This window comes from Rattus norvegicus, chromosome 2 (assembly GCF_036323735.1).
Source record: "Rattus norvegicus strain BN/NHsdMcwi chromosome 2, GRCr8, whole genome shotgun sequence".
NCBI lineage: Eukaryota > Metazoa > Chordata > Mammalia > Rodentia > Muridae > Rattus > Rattus norvegicus.
This window is the reverse complement of record NC_086020.1, coordinates 227,252,015-227,272,548: the sequence shown is the minus strand read 5'-3', so window position 1 is coordinate 227,272,548 and position 20,534 is coordinate 227,252,015. Positions and strand designations below refer to the sequence as shown.

Sequence of the window (20,534 nt, the reverse complement as noted above, 5' to 3'; positions counted from 1 at the left end):
CATCCACACTATCTGATTCTTTGATATTGTTTTTCTGCTTTAAATTGCCTTTATCACAATGGTGCCCATCTCTTCTTTACTAAGTAACAATGAGCCTTCTGTTTCTATGGAAGTTTGTCAGTAGCCCAGAATATTTATCTTATGTATTCTTTCTGGGCGGATCTCAGCCGCTGACCTGAATGGTGGGATGTGATTAGGGAACAGAAAGAACTGAACAGGTGGAGTTCCCTGAGTCCCATACACAGATACCTGACCCTGTGTCTGAGCCAGGTAGTCCCTGTCCCTCAAATAAAGCCTATGGTCCCTTCTATTCCTTTAGCTGTTTCGATTATGTTCTTTACTGCCCATGGGGATATGCCTTGCTCTTATCTCTTTTCAATATTTTATGATCCTGACTAGAAGTCTTAGATGCCATCAACCCGAGGCTTGTTTCTTGCAAAACTCTTGAACTATCTCTTCGGTAACATTTGTGACTTGGTTTATAGAGTCAGATCACTTGGCATGTAAATTAGATGAACTCTGGTATTTATTTTCTTTTTTTAATCCCATTGTGTGGGACTGCTGGTAAGAATACTAACTGTATAGCATTGGGCAAGTTATTTAAGACATCCTGCTTATTTTTCATCCATTTAATGAGAATCATAATAACCTAACTCAAAAAAAAGGTGCTTTGAAAATCAAATAGGTTAGCCCGAATGTAAAGCTTGTAGCATTTCTGAAATAAATGAATAGTAATAAATAATAAAGAGTAAATAAAAAGTTCTTCATACAAACTATTAATAATAAGATTATTACAGCTACCATGCACATTATAAGTATAGGTTTTACTAAAAGAAATGATTTAATTCGGTCTCCTTTCTTCTCCTAGTTTCTGATATTTAGCAAGGTTTGAATAAGTGTTTTAATAAAACTAAGTAAAAATTATCATCTTCAACATTATTGTATTCCTTTACTGTCTGGACTTTGCTTCTGTTGAGTTGATGTTGTTCCTGATTTGTTTTAAAGACAGTTTGACTTTTTAATGAGTTGTAAATTTTTATAAAACTGGGTTTGTCATGGGGCAGACTGCTTAATCTTTTATTCATTCACTTTGCTCACAAGTTAATAAATGCAAATCCCAGGTAAGATAAAGAAATCCTTACCTTAGTGTTATAATTCTGCATTCCGTAATGATACAAAATTAATCAAATAAATAGAAAATAGATTAACATGTATGCTGGAAAGTGAGCTGAGCCAGGGTTTTACTAACCCTTTGTGCTAGGCCACTATCAGTCTGCACAGACACATGAAGTGAATACCATGAACCTTTCCCTGTTTCCACATGGATCTTTGGGAGGGGGTATTTTATTATTTACATCACAAATGTTATCCAGTTTCCAGGGTTCACCTCCGGAAAACTCCTACCCTGTCCCCCCACCCACCTACCCACCCATTCCTGTCTCCTCATCCTGTCATTCCCCTACACTGGGACATCAAGCCTTCACAGGACCAAGGGTCTCTCCTCCCATTGATTCCAGATAATGCCATCCTCTGCTATCCATGTTACCTCATGCCATCCATGGTTACCACCACATATACCCTTTGGTTGGTGGTTTAGTCCCTGGGAGCCCTGGGAGGTCTGGTAGATTGATGCTGTTCTTCCTATAGGTTACAAACCCCCTTTAGCTCCTTCAGTCCTTTCTCTAACTCCTCTATAGGAGTCCCCATGTTTAGTCTGATGTTTAGCTACAAGCATCCACATCTGTCTTTGTCAGGCTCTGGCAGAGCCTCTCAGGAGACTGCTATATCAGGCTCCTGTCAGCAAGCACACCTTGGCATTCACCAGAGTGTCTAGGTTTGGTGACTGTGTATGTAATAGATCCCCAGGTGGGGCAGTCTCTAGATGCCCTTTCCTTCAGTCTCTGCTCCACATTTTGTCTACATATTTCTTCTCTTGAGTATTTTGTTCCCTTTTCAAAGGACTGAAGCATCTACACATTGGTCTTCTTTCTTCTTGAGCTTCGAGTGGTCTGTGAATTATATCTTGGGTATTCTGAGCTTTTGGGCTAATATGCCCTTATCAGTGAGTACATACCATGTATGTTCTTTTGTGACTGAATTACCTCACCCAGGATGATATTTTCTAATTCTGTCCACTTGCCTAAGAATTTCATGAAGTCATTGTTTTTAACAGCTGAGTAGTACTCCATTGTGTAAATGTACCACATTTTCTGGATCCATTCTTCTATTGAAGGGCATCTGGAGTCTTTCCAGCTTCTAGCCAGGAGTAGCATAGCTGGGTCCTCAGGTAGTACTATGGCCAATTTTCTGAGAAAACACCAGACTGATTCCCACAATGATTGTATGAGCTTGCGATTGCACCAACAATGGAGGAATATTCCTCTTTCTCAACATCTGCCATCACCTGAGTTTTTATCATAGCATTCTGTTGGTTGGCTCAGGGTTGTTTTGATTTGAATTTCCCTGATGACTAAGGATGTCAAACATTTCTGTAGTTGCTTCTCAGCCATTCAGTATTCCTCAGCTGAGAATTCTTTGTTTCGCTCTGAACCAATTTTTAATAGGGTAATTTGGTTCTCTGGAGTCTAGCTTCTTGAGTTCCTTGTATATATTGGATATTAGCACTCTAACAGATCTAGGCTTGTAAAGATATTTTCCCAATCTGATGGTTGCTGTTTTGTCCTAATGACAGTGTCCTTTGCCTTACAGAATCTTTTCAATTTTATGAAGTCTCATTTCTCGATTGTTGATCTTAGAGCAAAAGCCATTAGTATTCTATTCAGGAAATATTCCCCTGTGCCCACATGTTCAAGGTGCTTCCCCACTTTTTCTTCTAAAAGTTTCAGTGTATTCAGTTTTATGTGGAGGTCCTGGATCCACTTGGACTTGAACTTTTTACAAGGAGATAAGAATAGGTCAATTTGCATTCTTCTACATGCTGACTTCCAATTGAACCAGGACCATTTGTTGAAAATGCTATCTTTTTTCCACTGGCTGGTTTTAGCTCCATCGTCAAAGAACAAGTGTCATAGCGGAGTGGGTTTATTTCTGGGTCTTCAAGTCTACTCCATTGATCTACCTGCCTCTCTCAGTACCAACACTATTCTGTTTTTTATCACAACTGCTCCATAATACAGCTTGAAGTCAGGGATGGTGATTCCCCCAGAAGTTCTTTTATTGTTGAAAATAGTTTTCACTATCCTGGGTTTTTTTGTAATTTCAAATGAATTCTCAAATTGCTCTAACTCTATGAAGAATTGAGTTTGAATTTTGATGAGGATTGCATTGAATCTGAAGATTGATTTTGGCAATTTGGCCATTTTTACTATATTAATCCTGCCAATCCATAAGCATGGGAGATCTTTCCATGTTCTGAGTTCTTCTTTGATTTCTTTCTTCAGAGATTTGAAGTTCTTGTCATACAGATCTTTCACTTCCTTGGTTAGAGTCACAGCAAGATATTTTATATTATTTGTGACTATTGTGAAGGGTGTCATATCCCTAATTTCCTTCTCAATCTGTTTATCCTTTGAGTAGAGGAAGACTATTGATTTGTTTGAGTTAATTTTATATCTAGACACTTTGCTGAAGTTGTTGATCATGTGTAGTTCTCTAGTGGAAGTTTTTGGTGTTACTGAAGTATACTATCTTATCATCTGCAAATAGTGATATTTTGATTTCTTCCTTTTCAAGTTATATCTCTTTGGCTTCCTTTTGTTGTCTAATTGGTCCTGCCAGGACTTCGAGTACTATATTGAATAAATAGGGAGACAGTGGGCAGCCTTATCTAGTCCCTGATTTTACTGGGATTGTTTCAAGTCTCTCTCCATTTGGTTTGATGTTGGCTACTGGTTTGCTGTATAATGTTTTTCCTATCTTTAGGTATAGGCCTTGAATTCCTGATTTTTCCAAGATTTTTATCATGAAGGGGTGTTGAATTTTGTCAAATGCTTTCTTAGCATCTAATGAAATTATCATGTAAGGTTTTATTTTTAGTTTGCTTATATAGTAGTTTACATTGGTGGATTTCCTTATATTGATCAATCCCTGCATCCATGGTATAAATCCACATTATCATGATAGATGATCTTTTGGATGTGATCTTAGATTTCATTTGCGAGAATTTTATTGAGTATTTTTGCGTCAACATTCATAAGGGAAATTGGTTTGAAGTTCTCTTTCTTTGTTGGGTCTTTGTGTGGTTTAGGTATAAGCATAATTGTGGCTTCAAAGAACAAATTGGGAAGGGTTCCTTCTGTTTCTATTTTGTAGAATAGTTTGAAAAATATTGGGTCTTCGTTGAAGGTCTGACAGAATTCTGAACTAAACCCATCTGGTCCTAGGCTTATTTTGGTTGGGAGACTTTTTATGACTACTTTTATTTCTGTAGGGGTTATGGGACTGTTTAGATGGCTTATTGTTCCTGGTTTAACCTTTGGCACCTGGTATCTGTCTAGAAAATTGTTCATTTCATCAAGTTTTTCCAGTTTTGTTGGTATAGGCTTTTGTAGTAGGATCTGATGATGTTTTTGGATTTCCTTGGTTTCTGTTGTTATGTCTCCCTTCTCATTTCTGATTTTGTTAATTTGCATACTGCCTCTATACCCTCTGTTAGTCTGGCTAAGGGTTTATCTTGTTGATCTTCTCAAAGACCCAGCTCCTGGTTTTCTTGATTCTTTGTATAGTCCTTTTTGTTTCTATTTGGTTGATTTCAGCCCTAAGTTTGAGTATTTCCTGCTGTCTACTCCTCTTGAGTGTATTTGCTTCTAGAGCTTTTAGGTGTGCTGTCAGGCTTCTAGTGTATGCTCTTTCCAGTTTCTTCTTGGAGGTACTCAGAAGTATGAGTTTTCCTTTCAGCACCGCTTTCATTCTGTCCCATAGGTTTTGGTATATTGTGTGTTCATTTTCATTAAATTCTAAAAAGTCTTTAATTTCTTTCTTTATTTCTTCCTTGACAAAGTTATCATCAAGTAGAGCATTGTTCATCTTCCATGTATATGTGGACTTTCTGTTGTTTTTATTGTTATTAAAGCCCAGCCCTAGTCCATGGTGATTTGATAGGATATATAGGATTATTTTAATCTTCTTGTATCTCTTGAGACCTGTTTTGTGACCAATTATATGGTCTATTTTGGAGAAGGTTCTATGAGGTGGTGAGTACAAGGTATATTCTTTTGTTTTAGGATGGAATTTTCTGTAAATATCTGTTAAATCAATTGGAATCATACCTTCTGTTAGTTTCACTGTATCTCTGTTTAGTTTCCGTTTCCATGACCTGTCCATTGAGGAGAGTGGAGTGTTGAAGTCTACCACTATTTTTGTGTGAGGTGTAATGTGTACTTTGAGCTTTAGTAAAGTTTCTTTTACAAATTATATGGGTACCCTTGCATTTGGAGCATAGATGTTCAGAATTGAGAGTTTATCTTGGTAGATTTTTCCTTTGACTAGTATGAAGTGTCTGTCCTTTTTTTTTTTTTTTTTGCTAACTTGTTGTTGAAAGTCGATTTTATTTGATATTAGAATGGCTACTTCAGCTTGTTTCTTCAGACCATTTTCTTGGAACATTATTTTCCAGTCTTTTACTCTGAGGTAGTATCTGTCTTTGTCACTGAAGTATATTTTCTGTATACAACAAAATGCTCAGTCCTATTTATGTATGCAGTCTGTAACTATGTCTTTTCATTGGGGGAACTGAGTCCATTGACGTTAAGAAATATTAAGGAAAAGTGAGTGTTGTTTCCTGTTATTTTTGTTGTTAGAGGGAAAATTATGCTCGTGTGGCTTTCTTTTTTTGGGTTTGTTGAGAAATTTCTTTTTTTGCTTTTCTAGGGTGTAGTTCTCCTCCTTATATTAGAGTTTTTCATTCTATTATCTTTTGAAGGGCTGGATTAGTGTAAAGATATTGTGTAAATTTGATTTTGTCGTGTAATATCTTGATTTCTCCATCTATAGTTACTGAGAGTTTTGCTGGATATATTAGCCTGGGCTGGCATTTGTGTTCTCTTAGGGTCTGTATGGCATCTGTCCATGATCTTCTGGCTTTCATAGTCTCTAGTGAGAAGTCTGGTGTGATTCTGATAGTCTGCCTTTATATGTTACTTGACCTTTTTCCCTTACTGCTTTTAGTGTTCTCTTTGTTTTGTGCATTTGGTGTTTTGATTATTATGTGAAGGAAGGAATTCAATCTATTTTCAGTTCTGTAGGCTTCTCGTATGTTCATGAACATCTCTTTCTTTAGGTTAAGGAAGTTTTCTTCTATGATTTTGTTGATATTTACTGGCCCTTTAAGTTGGGAATCTTTGCTCTCTCTTTTACCTTTTATTATCTTTAGGTTTGGTCTTCTCATTATCCTGGATTTCCTGGATGTTTTGGGTTAGGAGCTTTTTTGAGGTTTTTGTTTGTTTGTTTTACTGTTGTGTCGGTGTTTTCTATGGTATCTTCTGCACCTGAGATTCTCTTTTCTATCTCTTATGTTCTGTTGGTGACTAAGACTCTTGCCTGATATCTTTCTGGGTTTTCTATCTCCAGGATTGTCTCCCTTTGTGATTTCTTTATTGTTTCTATTTTAGGTCCTAGATGGTTTTGTTCAATTCCTTCCCCTGGTTGGTTGTATTTTCCTGTAATTCTTTACAAGGTTTTGCTGTTTCCTTTTTAAAGGCTTCTACCTGCTTACCTGTGTTCTCCCCTATTTTTTTAAGGGAGTCATTTATGTCCTTCTTAAAGTCCTCTATCATCATCACAAGATGTGATTTTAAATCCCAGTCTTGCTTTTCTAGTGTTTGGAGGTATTTAGGCTTGCTGTAATGGGAATGTTGGGTTCTGATGATGCCAAGTAACCTTGATTTCTGTTGCTTAGGTTCTTGAGCTCGCCTCTCACCATCTGGTTATCTCTGGTGTTAGCTGGTCTTGCTGTCTCTGACTGGAGCCTCTCTCCTGTGAGCCTATGATCTTAGGTGTGTCAGCACTCCTGGGAGACCAGCTCTCTCCAGGTGGGTTCAGAGAGCTGTGACTCAAGGTTAACTCCTGGGCGCAGAGGAAGACAGGAAGAATCCTGTTCCCAGTTGTTCTGTGGTTCCTGAGCCCTATGGTCTCCTGGTGGGTCCTTCTTTGGTCAGTTATTGGAGCAAAGTGTTCGTCTGACCTGTGAACTTAGGAGTAACAGCACTCCTGAAAGACCATCAATTTCCGGGTGGGATTTAGGTACAGAGAACTGTGCCACAGGCTTAACTCCAGAATGCAGATCCATATGGAGACTGGCCATATGGATTTTTTTAAAAAGACTTTTTGGGTATTCACATATTCTGGCTTGAAACTATCCTACTCATCAAATACTTAGTTCAGCCTTTAAGCAATAAGCGGTGGTCACCATTTATAAACCAGAAAATGCTTTCTCTTAAACAGCTGAAGCAGACATGATGACTTATGCCTCTACACTATGAAGAGCGCTGCTCCCAGATTTAAATGGGTGATAGCTGACCTCTGGCTGCCTTTAGATTAGCTGTGACTCCTTTCAGGCCATGTCTGTGAAGATTAGGAATTCTTGTCACCCCTGGATAAAGTCTGTGTAGTAAATCCCTTGTGGCTTTAAAATGCTAAGTTCACAACAAGCAACTCATAATGCTTAGTGGCAGAACAAAGTGGTGGGCTTATTGTACAATAGTTAGTCGTAAAATACACAGTGACTATCTCAGTGTCTTGGCATTGGACTCCAAAAACTAAAATTTATTTCGTTACTACAAATTTTAAAAAAATGAACCTGGACTAAAGAAAATGATGTTTTTCTGACAATGTGAGCTTATTGTTTTTACTGATTCTCTCTAAATTTGGTTTTATATGCCTATATGGGCAAAATAAACTTCTTTAATAGCAATGCTTTTCCTTATAACAGGAAAGGTTTCTGTTTGACATTACCTTAAATACATTCAATTACAGAAAATCCACTTTTAAGAAATTTGTGCTATTATCAACTTATTACTACAATCTCTGGCTCCTTTGGGATGCACCAAGTATGTCTCTTATGCAGAAGTGATATTCCTTCAACAAAAATCTGGGTATGCATGCTGCCAGTGCACTCACCAGAGTGAAATAGGATAGAAACTGCCTCCTGCTAGCTGAAGCGAATAGAACCTGACAACTGAGACAAAGTGACTGTGATGGGTTTAATAAGAAAATTATTCATCAGAGATATGTATAGATATTGCAAGGGTTTTTTCTTTTTCTTTCTAATAAAACACTCTTACCAATGATCATTTGAGCCTTGAGAACAGAAATGTTATTTAGCCTCCCACCACATCTTCAATGAATGAGTGTTTCACCTATTCTTGCTGTCAATCTTCCAGGTCTCAAATACTTTGATCAATAGGATTCAGCTCCCTCATTCCAAATTTGGAAACTGAGATGATCCCAGCCACATGAATACTGAGAGTAGATTTGCAGCAACAGAGGCACTAAGGATTGTTCTGTCTAATTTGTCAAATAACACTTATTTGTTCATCGTAATAGTATAAAATTAAACAGCCCTTTGTTTCATTTGTCAAATAACACTTATTATCTAACAACTGAAGAGTATAATTTTTGTAGGAAATTGCTAAGTGTCTAACTGGCATTTTACGTCTGCTTCTAGCTTGCATTCAGAAACCACTCATACCTCTTATTTTAGATGAATAGAGTATCCTCCCAGGGGAAGGATGGCAATGCAGCCCTTTATTGCTCTGCTATTTTGACCATTTGCTTCTTTAACCCCCACTCAAACTATTAAAGACTTGGAAGCAGTCAACACCAGGCTTTAGGAAATGGCCAGCACGGATGTAAATAAACCTGGCCATTTGCCTTCACTAACTTCAGTCTGCCAATTTGAAGCCATGTGTGTCCGCTCTCTACCTTCTACTAGGCGTTCCTTCCTATGATCTCATTTTAAAGCTTGATGTCATTAGAATATTCTAAACAAGTTAATGATTTATATCCTCATCATGGTGGTTGGTGCCTGGCGTGTCCTCTATTGACCTTTATTAACTAGATTTAAATTTGAAGCGAAAACCAATGTCTAGACTTTGAAATGCTCAGGAGTGAACTTTGTGTGTGCCCCTGTTCTTGCCATGAACAGAGAACTAGAGTGACTGATGTTCTAGGTGTGACAATGCACACGCTTAGTCAAGATCTTTTGTCGGCTCCTCGCTGCTCACATACAAACTCTGCACCCCATCCATGCCAATGTCTAGACCCTTCCCTTCGCATTCCTGTTATGAAATGCCTTATGGGTGGGTGTCGTGTGTCCCACCTTCTATAATTTTGTGTTAGAAGAAAGGAAGTTAATTTTAAAACTAACCTAAACAAGTATTTGTAGCATTGGTGTTGTAAAAGTATAACAATGTGTAGGATGATTTGAGGTTCCCTCGGCCTGCATTCTGGGCCCTCTGGGGCTTTACAAATGAAGCTGTATAGATGGAATCCCAAGCACCTTTGCGTGCATAACCTGCACACCATTCCCTGGTACCCTGCGTAATGCCTATGTGTATAAAGAGGTACCATATGAAGCTATAATAAAGTTTCTGTTGCAAGTCCCTGTACCTAAATTAGGCATAGTTTTAAAAGATTTTGAGCTATGAATAAAAGTGTCCAGATTTAATATTTTATAATTTTGGACTCTTTAGTTTTATTCTTTATATTCTACTTGGAATACAACTCATTTTTATTCAATCTTGTAACTGAATATAAATATTGACATAAACATGACTATATGAGAACTATGGCAACATAAAATGTAATTCTATAGTAAAACACTCTTAAAATAATACAGATACCTCAGTTGCAGAGTGTTTCCATTCATCAAGTACTTGATATCACTTATACTTTTTCTGTAATTCTGTTAGGTGAGCTCTCTTGGCATCTAAAGAAGCCAAGGCAGAGAGGAACTTGCTGAGCTAAATTAAGTAATAATGGGAGAGAACTATCTGAAACCAGGTCTATATGATGGCTTCCCATTCTCAGAACTCATAACCTAGGGAATCTGTACCTGTTCCAAAGGGTGCTGAGAAGCAAAACAGGCGGCCAATCAGCAGCAGCTGAACTACAGGGCTCTGCAACTAAGCTATGATAAAAAAAAAAAAAAGTAGTGCCTTTAGGCTTCCTGTCACAATTCACATCTGACAAAATGCTACCTGCTGTTTGGATGACATGGCTATCTCATCACATGAACCGCCCAGCCTTTCCTTTGCTTTTCTTTACTAGAACACCAACATTTGTTCTTCTTTCTCCAAATCATCTGCTGCCCCTCCATCCATTAGATCAGTGAACATCCATCAGCTTCTACAGTTGGATTCGCGATGAGTCTCGCAAACCCTTTCCATCCTTCAAAGCCCAGTCCTACCTATGATATAAAGAATGTTTCACTGGTATCTTATACCGAAATATGTAATTATGCAAAAGGCAAAATTATAATTTCTAAAAGTATATCTTATATTGATTTTTTCCCAAGCTAAATATTCAGCATCTTTGGGGAATGTCATATTACCTCTCCATGTCTTAAAAACTTGCCATTTATTGTGACGTTACACACAGAGAAAAATCCTGAAGAAATGTCAGCTGCCTGATTGCTCCATGTTGGTAATAAAGATCATGCTTAAAGATATTACACGTGGATAGGATGCTAAGAACTTCCCAGGATGTCATTGTTGAGTATTTTGTGTAAAGTTGCCTAAGCCAGAAATGCTTGTTTGTGTAAGATGTCTCAGTTCAGCTCTGAATATCATTCTAAAATCAGCATTAGTTAATTAATCTCTCTTAGTTTATACTGCTGGGTGTGGAGTTAAACCTGTCTTGTATCTCTGCCTTTTTTTCCATCCCTGTACTTATTCACTAAAGCCTCCTTCCCGTTGTTTTTTTTTTCCCATCCAGCTTCATCTCTACAATATAGACACAGCTCTGGTTTTCATCTTCAGTGTACTGTCCAGATATTTGTAGTACCAAACTTATCTAGTTAGTATCACCAGCTTGTCATTGTATATTTTGGAAACAAATGAGACAGTGGTCGAACAAGTATGCCTTATAGTTGATGCACAGTAGCCCATATCTAACTGCTCTTCTGAACTCTTCATATCATGACTTTGACTATGTACTTGAAATTCAGTTCTGTTAGCCTGATTTTTCAGTTATGTCTTAACTAATCAGATCACTCTAGTTTATCTGTCCACTATAAAACTTCTCTTTGTTTCAGAGATTGGAAGACCACTTCATAGTCATGCGTCTACTCCAGTGTACTTTGAAGTGTTCCTAGATCCAAGACAAAGGGTAGTTAAGTGGAACATATTCTTCTTAGTCCCCTAGATTAGTTCCAAGTTGCACTGAAAATATATTGTTAAGGTAAAATTATGAGAAGGCAGAGGATTCTCCAAAGGAGTGATCTTTGAAAGAAGGCTTTATAGAATGAGAGCTGGCCACCAAATACTCAGGGAGTAGAAACTTTCATGGTAATATTTAACTCTCTTCCTCCAGCCTTTGGCATCAGAGTTCTTAAACATCCTGTCTACACCACATCCTGTCTACACCCTCTCTGAACACCTTGACTGTAATGAGGCACTCTCACTTGCTCTGATGTCAGTTTGTACATTAAAAACCAAATCCTGAGTATAGTTACCCTCTGACCCTTCTTCACATAGTTTTTGGAAGGAAATCTTGTATATGATGTATTTCATTCTTTGCCCACACTTAGCTATTTAAGATTACTCTGACTGATGAATCCACACAATTCTATTATGCTTCTCCTCACCAGGGTTACCAGCAACTGTCCTGAAAGCTAGATAAACTGGTTTACACAGCTTTATTCTGAACTTTGGTGAAGCCTTTAACTTTGGGATACATTTTCAGTCCTCTCCCCTGGTTTTTCTGGGGTATCTCTCTCCAGACATCCCCTTTTGTTTTTCCCTTCCATGATTCATCTATGAGACCTAGAATCTAACTTCAGGTTTGGATGATTTCTGGTTGACCCATCTGTTGATAGAACTGGCGTACTAAAATCAGCCACCATCACTCTATTGGGTCAATTTAATCTTCTATTTTATTTCTCTATTTTATCTGTAATGGAGCTCTATTAAAATAAATAAAATAGTATATTTTGTTTCCCTTTAACTTCCAGGAGCAATATGATAATTTTGACTTTATTTTTTAACTTTCTTCCTTTGATAACAGTGTATGTATAATATAGAAACTTGACTGAACATTTAACAAATGTACGAATAAATTCAGACAGAGGAAAAGAAACCATGCTTCCTTAAAAGTATTTATAAGAAGAAAATCTATCAAGTCCACATTATTCTCTTTAAGCCTTCATAAAATAGGGGTCATGGATAACACTACCCACATTTCACAGGGTAGAAAATTAAGCTTTAAAGTTTTTTGCCTGACATCATATAGCTGATGAATTACTCAGTTGTGATTTCTCTTTAAGTTAACATACAGCACATACTGTTCACTAGGACACACAGCCAAGCATTAGTATCTACATATCAGACTAGAGTGAGACTTGTCTTTGATACCATCATTGGTTTTACATAAGTTATTATATTGTTGTGTTATTGAATCACACATATTTTTTTAATTAACTTGAGTATTTCTTATATACATTTCGAGTGTTATTCCCTTTCCCGGTTTCCAGGCAAACATTCCCCTCCCCCCTCCCCTTCCTTATGGGTGTTCCCCTCCCCACCCTCCCCCCATTGCCACCCTCCCCCCAACAGACTAGTTCACTGGGGGTTCAGTCTTAGCAGGACCCATGGCTTCCCCTTCCACTGGTGCTCTTACTAGGATATTCATTGCTACCTATGAGGTCAGAGTCCAAGGTCAGTCCATGTAGAGTCTTTAGGTAGTGGCTTAGTCCCTGGAAGCTCTGGTTGCTTGGTATTGTTGTACATATGGGGTCTCAAGCCCCTTCAAGCTCTTCCAGTTCTTTCTCTGATTCCTTCAACGGGGGTCCTATTCTCAGTTCAGTGGTTTGCTGCTGGCATTCGCCTCTGTATTTGCTGTATTCTGGCTGTGTCTCTCAGGAGCGATCTACATCCGGCTCCTGTCAGCCTGCACTTCTTTGCTTCATCCATCTTGTCTAATTGGGTGGCTGTATATGTATGGGCCACATGTGGTGCAGGCTCTGAAGGTGTTCCTTCAGTCTCTGTTTTAATCTTTGCCTCTCTATTCCCTCAAAAGGGTATTCTTGTTCCCCTTTTAAAGAAGGAGTGAAGCATTCACATTTTGATCATCCGTCTTGAGTTTCATTTGTTCTAGGCATCTAGGGTAATTCAAGCATTTGGGCTAATAGCCACTTATCAATGAGTGCATACCATGTGTGTTATTCTGTGATTGGGTTACCTCACTCAGGATGATATTTTCCAGTTCCAACCATTTGCCTACGAATTTCATAAACTCATTGTTTTTGATAGCTGAGTAATATTCCATTGTGTAGATGTACCACATTTTCTGTATCCATTCCTCTGTTGAAGGGCATCTGGGTTCTTTCCAGCTTCTGGCCATTATAAATAAGGCTGCGATGAACATAGTGGAGCACGTGTCTTTTTTATATGTTGGGGGATCTTTTGGGTATATGCCCAAGAGAGGTATAGCTGGATCCTCAGGCAGTTCAATGTCCAGTTTTCTGAGGAACCTCCAGACTGATTTCCAGAATGGTTGTATCAGTCTGCAACCCCACCAACAATGGAGGAGTGTTCCTCTTTCTCCACATCCTCTCCAGCATCTGCTGTCACCTGAGTTTTTGATCTTAGCCATTCTCACTGGTGTGAGGTGAAATCTCAGGGTTGTTTTGATTTGCATTTCCCTTATGACTAAAGATGTTGAACATTTCTTTAGGTGTTTCTCGGCCATTTGGCATTCCTCAGCTGTGAATTCTTTGTTTAGCTCTGAGCCCCATTTTTTAATAGGGTTATTTGTCTCCCTGCACTCTAACTTCTTGAGTTCTTTGTATATTTTGGATATAAGGCCTCTATCTGTTGTAGGATTGGTAAAGATCTTTTCCCAATCTGTTGGTTGCCGTTTTGTCCTAACCACAGAGTCCTTTGCCTTACAGAAGCTTTGCAGTTTTATGAGATCCCATTTGTCGATTCTTGATCTTAGAGCATAAGCCATTGGGAATCACACATATTTTAAAAATACAAATGCAAGGCGCTTGAAAAGGAAACATTTGGTTTTCTGGTATGAATATTTAAGAATAATTTCAGATTATTCTGATTTAAATGCCAGAAAAGAATTAGTTGTATAGCATTAAATATATAAAATATTAATTGCACAGAACTTGAGCTAGGATAAAATTTAGAAGGGGGTTCCTTTGGAATATTCTTTGGTTAAGGCTATTTACAAATACTACCTGGCTTAAACCATGACATGAAATTTACTCCAATAGACTTTAATTTCTTTACACTAATATCTAGGCACTTGCCCACTAGCTCTTAATGTATAGTATTTTTCATAATTCTTAAGGCCTTTGGAAATTATTTCTAACAGGTACTAAAATTCTTTATATAATTTTGAGGGTACTATAGACTTCTAAACTGTATTCTTGATCCACATTATAAAATGTCAGGTTATTCTAATTAGAAACCAAAGATATCTATATTAAACAATGATTTTATAATACTAATACTTGCAAACATTATCTAACACATCAATGTTATCAATTTGCACATTACAATTAGGAAAAAGAACTGAGGTTTAAAATAAGCTATTAACTCAATGAAGAACCAAGGTACTATTTTTTATGATTCCCAGGGGAATTAAAGTCGTGATTCTTATTCAATAAGAAATAAGTCCATTCCATTGGGTTTTCACTGGCCAATGTAGATGGTAGATAAAATTGATGAGGTCAGGGTACAGATCAAATACCTGAGCAAACCATGGCTGAGTATACCAATGTCGATGCTTCTAGCATAGAATAAATGGTCTCATCATTTCTGTCAATTCTGTTAAAAACAAAACTGTATTTTTAAATAAGCCATTTGAAATGTGTGTTTAAAACTTGTGGTCACTGGGAAATAAAGTCATATTCTATCTTTTTCTCTATGCAATTTTGACAAACACAGTTGCTACTGCTTGGCTGTCTATGTTCCACAATTATAGGAACACAATCTCCCCAGAGAGTTTAAATAAAACTAGCTCTTCCAGAGATAATAGGATTGTGTCCTCTCTCAGTAATTCTTTCTTCTAAATACAGTAGTACCTGGCGTATAGAACCCAGGTTCTATTCATTCAGTGGTGCAATGAAAACGTAGCATGTGGGAGACCCTGTACTGATGTTCCCCTGCTGCTAAATAAATAAGTTAGTAAGTAAATAAGTAAGTCAGAAATAAATAAATTAATAAATACTACAACTGACTTAAAATTGAAAAATAAGTAGAAATAAGTGATCTTACTTTCTTCCTTATAAAGATATGGAATGAACATTTTATTACTTTCATTCTAACATAATACACCTAGTAGAAATTCACATCTCTAAATAATAAAGGCAACAGAGTTTTTTGGGATTTATTTTTTTATTTTTTGGATATTTTATTTACATTTCGAATGTTATCCCTTTTCCCAGTTTCTCCTCCAGAAACCCCCATTCCGTTCCCCTCCCCCTTCTCCTATAAGGATGCTCTCCTACCCACAGACCCACTCCCACCTCACTCCTCCCGTTGATGCCAGACAAGGCCATCCTCTGCTATATATGCAGCTGGAGCCACGGGTCCCTCCATGTGTACTCTGGTTGGTGGTTTAGTCCCTGGGAGCTCTGGGGGGGTCTGGTTGGTTGACATTGTTGTTCTTCCTGTGGGATTGCAAATCTCTTAAGCTCCTTCAATCCTTTCCCTAACTCAATTCAGTGTGGTGGAGGTATTTACCACATCTAAACTCACTGATTTTCTTCACGTGTTAAAAACAGTAGTTATGTTTCTGGTTTCAAATCAATTTATTAGTCAAGATGGGTGACTTATTTTCTCATTTGTCCTTTTAATATCATGTATCATTGATTGCATGTAGATGGCATTAACCAAAATTGGTAATGAAGAAATGTAAGTATTTAATAAAACTTTAACAGCATTTCTTTCCCTCTAGGTAAGATTAAAACGTATTATTAAAACTCACCTTCCTTCCTTTCAGAGCCAAAACATTAGCAGAAATAACGAGCAAGAAAATGACTATGAAGAAGATGGGGTCCCTTTTTCCACATATTCACCCTGTAAGTTTTCCTCTACTCCATGAATACGTATAGTTTTGTAGTGTGGTGTATGAAACTCAAAAATAAGACTGAACAAAATGTAGAAAGATATTTCATCCACCACAGAATTTTTAAATAATATTGAAGTAAAGATGTGTACCTACATTTGATAAGTTAAATGCCTTTAAGAAGGTCAAGATTAAATAATGAAATATGAGTTGTCCTACCCAGAAAAATTATAGGAGTCACTTTGATATTCTTTTCTGAGTATTTGAAGCCTGTGTTTCCAACTTGATTTTTCAAGACTACATCACATTTTTTAGTGGAGCTGAGTTCTCTCAGCTGTGAAGTACGAAGCTGAGGCTAGGATGTTTCATAAGATTATAATTCTAATGCCATAGCACATGCAATGCTATGTCTAACACTTGAAGATGAATTCTGTGTTCCTGCAGGTTCAGGCCAGCTCTTATTAACATATAGTGGCTTGCTTACCGTCTTCACCAGCATTTATGATGGGCATCTCACCTTCCTGCTCCTCCAGAGTACCCCACTCTGTATGACAATGATGAAGGGGTACCCAATGTCTCTACCTGCTGACTTCCTTCCTCAGGCAGCAAAAATGCCGCCTTCTTCTTTTAAGTTAGTTTAAAAAATGTTGATGTCATTTTGAACTTCTGTTCTTTCTCTCCCACTCTATATCCAGTCCAACATAATACTATTGACTGTACCTTCAAAATATTGCCAGCGTTCAACCAGTCGTCATTGTTCATTGTTATCTAACCTAGAAAGAGAACGCACATTCCTGGGCTACAGAATGTATGCACTTTCTGTTCCCTTCACATGCTCTACGTCCCTGGGACATCCTAACTTCCTGCCTTGTTTCATCCACAGGTCATGACTCCTTTTTCCCTTTTTTAATTTGTTTTTGTAATTTCCCTTTTGCCTGTACCCTTTCCCACTGGCATCATGAAGTATTATAATTCACTTATCTTTCTGGTCCTTCATTTTCAATGTCTAACCTAGGAGATTAGGATTGTTTTGCTCATGTCCATATGGCCTATACCAGTACATCATCAATGCCCAGTTATACACTACTGACTACTGACCACAAGCTTCTCAAAAGTCAGGCCAACATGCAAATCAGATAAAATTCAATACAATGCTTACCAAGTTTATTTTGATAAAATCCTTCAAACTTTATCACAATACACATGAGAATACCATGTATTAAAATAATGAACTGATTAAAATGGCTATAGGTTACATATTTTATCACTTTAATAATTAAAGGTCATGATAAAGTTTATTACTAATACTGCCCACACATCTATCATAATATTTCGCCCTCTGAAGAACTGCCAATAACAAGAGAACATTATTGCAGTCTCGTAATGAAAAATCTCATCTCTGCAGCTGAAACAGAGTTTTCTCACCCATGCGACTGTGACTGGGCTCAGCCCCCAGTTTTCAAGGGACTAGAGGAAGGTCAGAGCACCCCACTCTGTATCACAATGATGATGGCGTACCCTAAAACCATTTGCCTACTAACTCTACCTTGCCAGAGCTGGACTCCAGATCTGGACACCTCTGACAAGCACCTGAAACATCTGTTCCTTGTTAGTGCCAAATGCAGACTCTACAACTGAAGTGCTGTGTGCAATTTCCTGTACTTTGACTATATAGACAAAATAGTCAAACATCAAACATTTTCTTGTACTCTTGGATTAACAATACCTTCCTTTTGGTCTCTGCATCATCTCCATTATAAAAAAGAAAAGGACTAGGGATTACTTTACATTAGGTGTGATTGGCAGGAAAATGAATGAGACCGCTAGAAAAATACACACACACACACACACACACACACACACACACACACACACACACATACACACACACACACATACACACACACATATGCACACACACACACACACACACACACACACACACACACACACACACCTGCCTGTTCTTCCCAGTCCAGTATTAATAGAATCCAAGTTCAGTTCTAGAAGCAAAAGCCATGTCTTTCTTCTTTTTCTCTTTCTTCTTCCTCGTGTGAAAGAAAAGATTACACAGGGCCCTTCTGCAGGCCTAAGGTTTCTCTCCCTGCTGAAAGTTTTCTACCAAGTAACTTCATTGTTTGAAACAAAAAAGCCTTCCCCCCACCACTGTTTTGATATTTAAAGTTATATTTTACTTTAGCAACATTTAAAAACAATTCTTTTTCATTGAAAATGATAAAACGGATTTCCATGTCTGTTTGAAAGATCAAAAAGACGATGTCTTTCATTTTCACTTTCAAAAAGAGAACATTATGTAAGTTGTTTTACAGCTGTGAGAAGTCATCGTTGCCCACTGTTTCTGTGCTGCTCCTGGGATATTAGAGTATTATTGTTTAACATACAAGTTAATGTGCTGTGCTTCTTAGTATAGGGACATTGAATTGACTATTTAGTTAAATTTTAGAACAAAATGCATTTTATCAATAGGAATGCTTTCTCCTGAAAAGAAAAAAAAAGATTTTTTTTACCAAGTAATGTTTTACAAAATTAATGAAATACCCATAGTGAAATTAATTATACAAATTATTACAATAACTACACTAAGTAATACACACACACATATATATGTGTGTGTATATATATATATATAAATATATATATATATATATTTATGAAATGCTGAGTAGAGACACGGATTCATTTCCTATAGTTACTCCTAGAGTATCAAAATATCACAATCTGACCCAATGAGGCTGGGTCAGGTACCTGTAAAGCAAGAGTAGATGGGGCTTTGATATCCACTAAAGAGGAGCAGTGCAGTGGCAGCTTTTTAGTTTATAAATGATAAAAGGGAATTAACTTCTACTGCTTCTGTGAAAATTCTCGAAACACCTCCCGACAGAGTGTGTAAGTAAAACTGTTCAATCTTCATCATAAGCAGCTACGCAGTCTCCAGCGTCTCATCGTGAACCCAGGAAGACACACAGGTGGAGCACAGACAGCTCTGAGGAGCCTGTGTCAGTGGACACAAAGGACGAATCAGCAAGTGCTGAGGCAAGACACGGCCTGCCGGAGGTCAGCAGGGAAAGCTCGGAGAACCAGTATGATGATCTCTATGTGTTCATCCCCGGATGTGACACCGAAGGCCACACTAAAGAGCCTCTCCCACACTGCAGGCCACCTCTGCCCCCACCACGTCCAGGGGCTGCTGCCTCCCAACTAGAAAGACCTCACTTTACCTCACAAGGTAAGTTCCCAGCTAAAAATGCAGAGAAACAATTTGTTCCAAGGCTTCTACACAACATATGGTACAAGGGTGGATCTGTGGACACATGATCAGATTTTAAAACCAAGGGTGACTCTCTGATCTTTTTTTTCCTTTTCTTTTCTTGGATATTTTCTTTATTTACATTTCAAATGCTATCCCCTTTCCTGGTTTCCCTTCCAGAATCCCTCTATCCCATCCCCCCCATGCTTTTATGAGGGTGCTTCCTCACCCAGCCACCCACTCCCTCCTGTCTCCCTACCCTGACATTCCCCTACACTGGGACATCCAGCCTTTACAGGATCAAAGGTCTCTCCTACCGTTGATGCCCAACAAGACCATCCCTTGCTACATATGGGTCTGGAGCTATGGGAATTCTGAGCTTTTGGGCTAATATCCACTTATCAGCGAGTGCATACCATGTGTGTTCTTTTTTTTTTTTTTTTTTTTTTTGTGATTGGGTTACCTCACTCAGGATGATAGTTTCTAGATCAATTTATTTGCCTAAGAATTTCACAAAGTTACTGTTTTTAATAGCTGAGTAGTGGAATATTCCATTGTGTAGATGTACCACATTTTCTGTATCCATTCCTCTGTTGATGGACATCTGGGTTCTTTCCAGCTTCTGGCTATTATAAATAAGGCTGCTATGAACATAGTGGAGCATGTGTCCTTTTTAGAGGTTGGAGCATCTTTTGGGTATATGCCCAAGAGAGGTATAGCTGGGTCCTCAGGTGGTACTATGTCCAATTTTCTGAGGAGCTGCCAGACTGATTTTCAGAATGGTTTTACCAATTTGCAATCCCCTCAACAATGGAGGAGGAGTGTTTCTCTTTCTCCACATCCTCTTCAGCATCTGCTGTTACCAGAGTGTTTTTTGTTTGTTTATTTGTTTTTTGTTTTATCTTAACCATTATGACTGTTGTGAGGTGGAATCTCAGAGTTGTTTTGATTTTTATTTCTCTGATGACTAAGGATGTTGAACATTTCTGTAGTTGCTTCTCAGCCATTCAATATTCCTCAGCTGAGAATTCTTTGTTTAGCTTTGTACCCAATTTTTAATAGGGTT

General features: G+C 37.9%; 1 protein-coding gene across 5 annotated transcripts in view; it reads left to right on the top strand.

Moving 5' to 3' along the window:
- Bank1 (B-cell scaffold protein with ankyrin repeats 1) overlaps positions 1-20,534 on the top strand; it is a 270,011-nt gene that overhangs the window by 201,460 nt on the left and 48,017 nt on the right. For 3 of the 5 annotated variants that reach the window (XM_017591004.3, XM_039102804.2, XM_039102807.2), the window contains exons 8-9: positions 16,135-16,213; positions 19,139-19,447. In XM_017591004.3, coding sequence (XP_017446493.1) covers positions 16,135-16,213; positions 19,139-19,447 — 388 coding nt within the window. The remainder of the gene's footprint in view (positions 1-16,134; positions 16,214-19,138; positions 19,448-20,534) is intronic. The other 2 variants (XM_039102806.2, NM_001047918.2) reach the window with 1 other exon arrangement.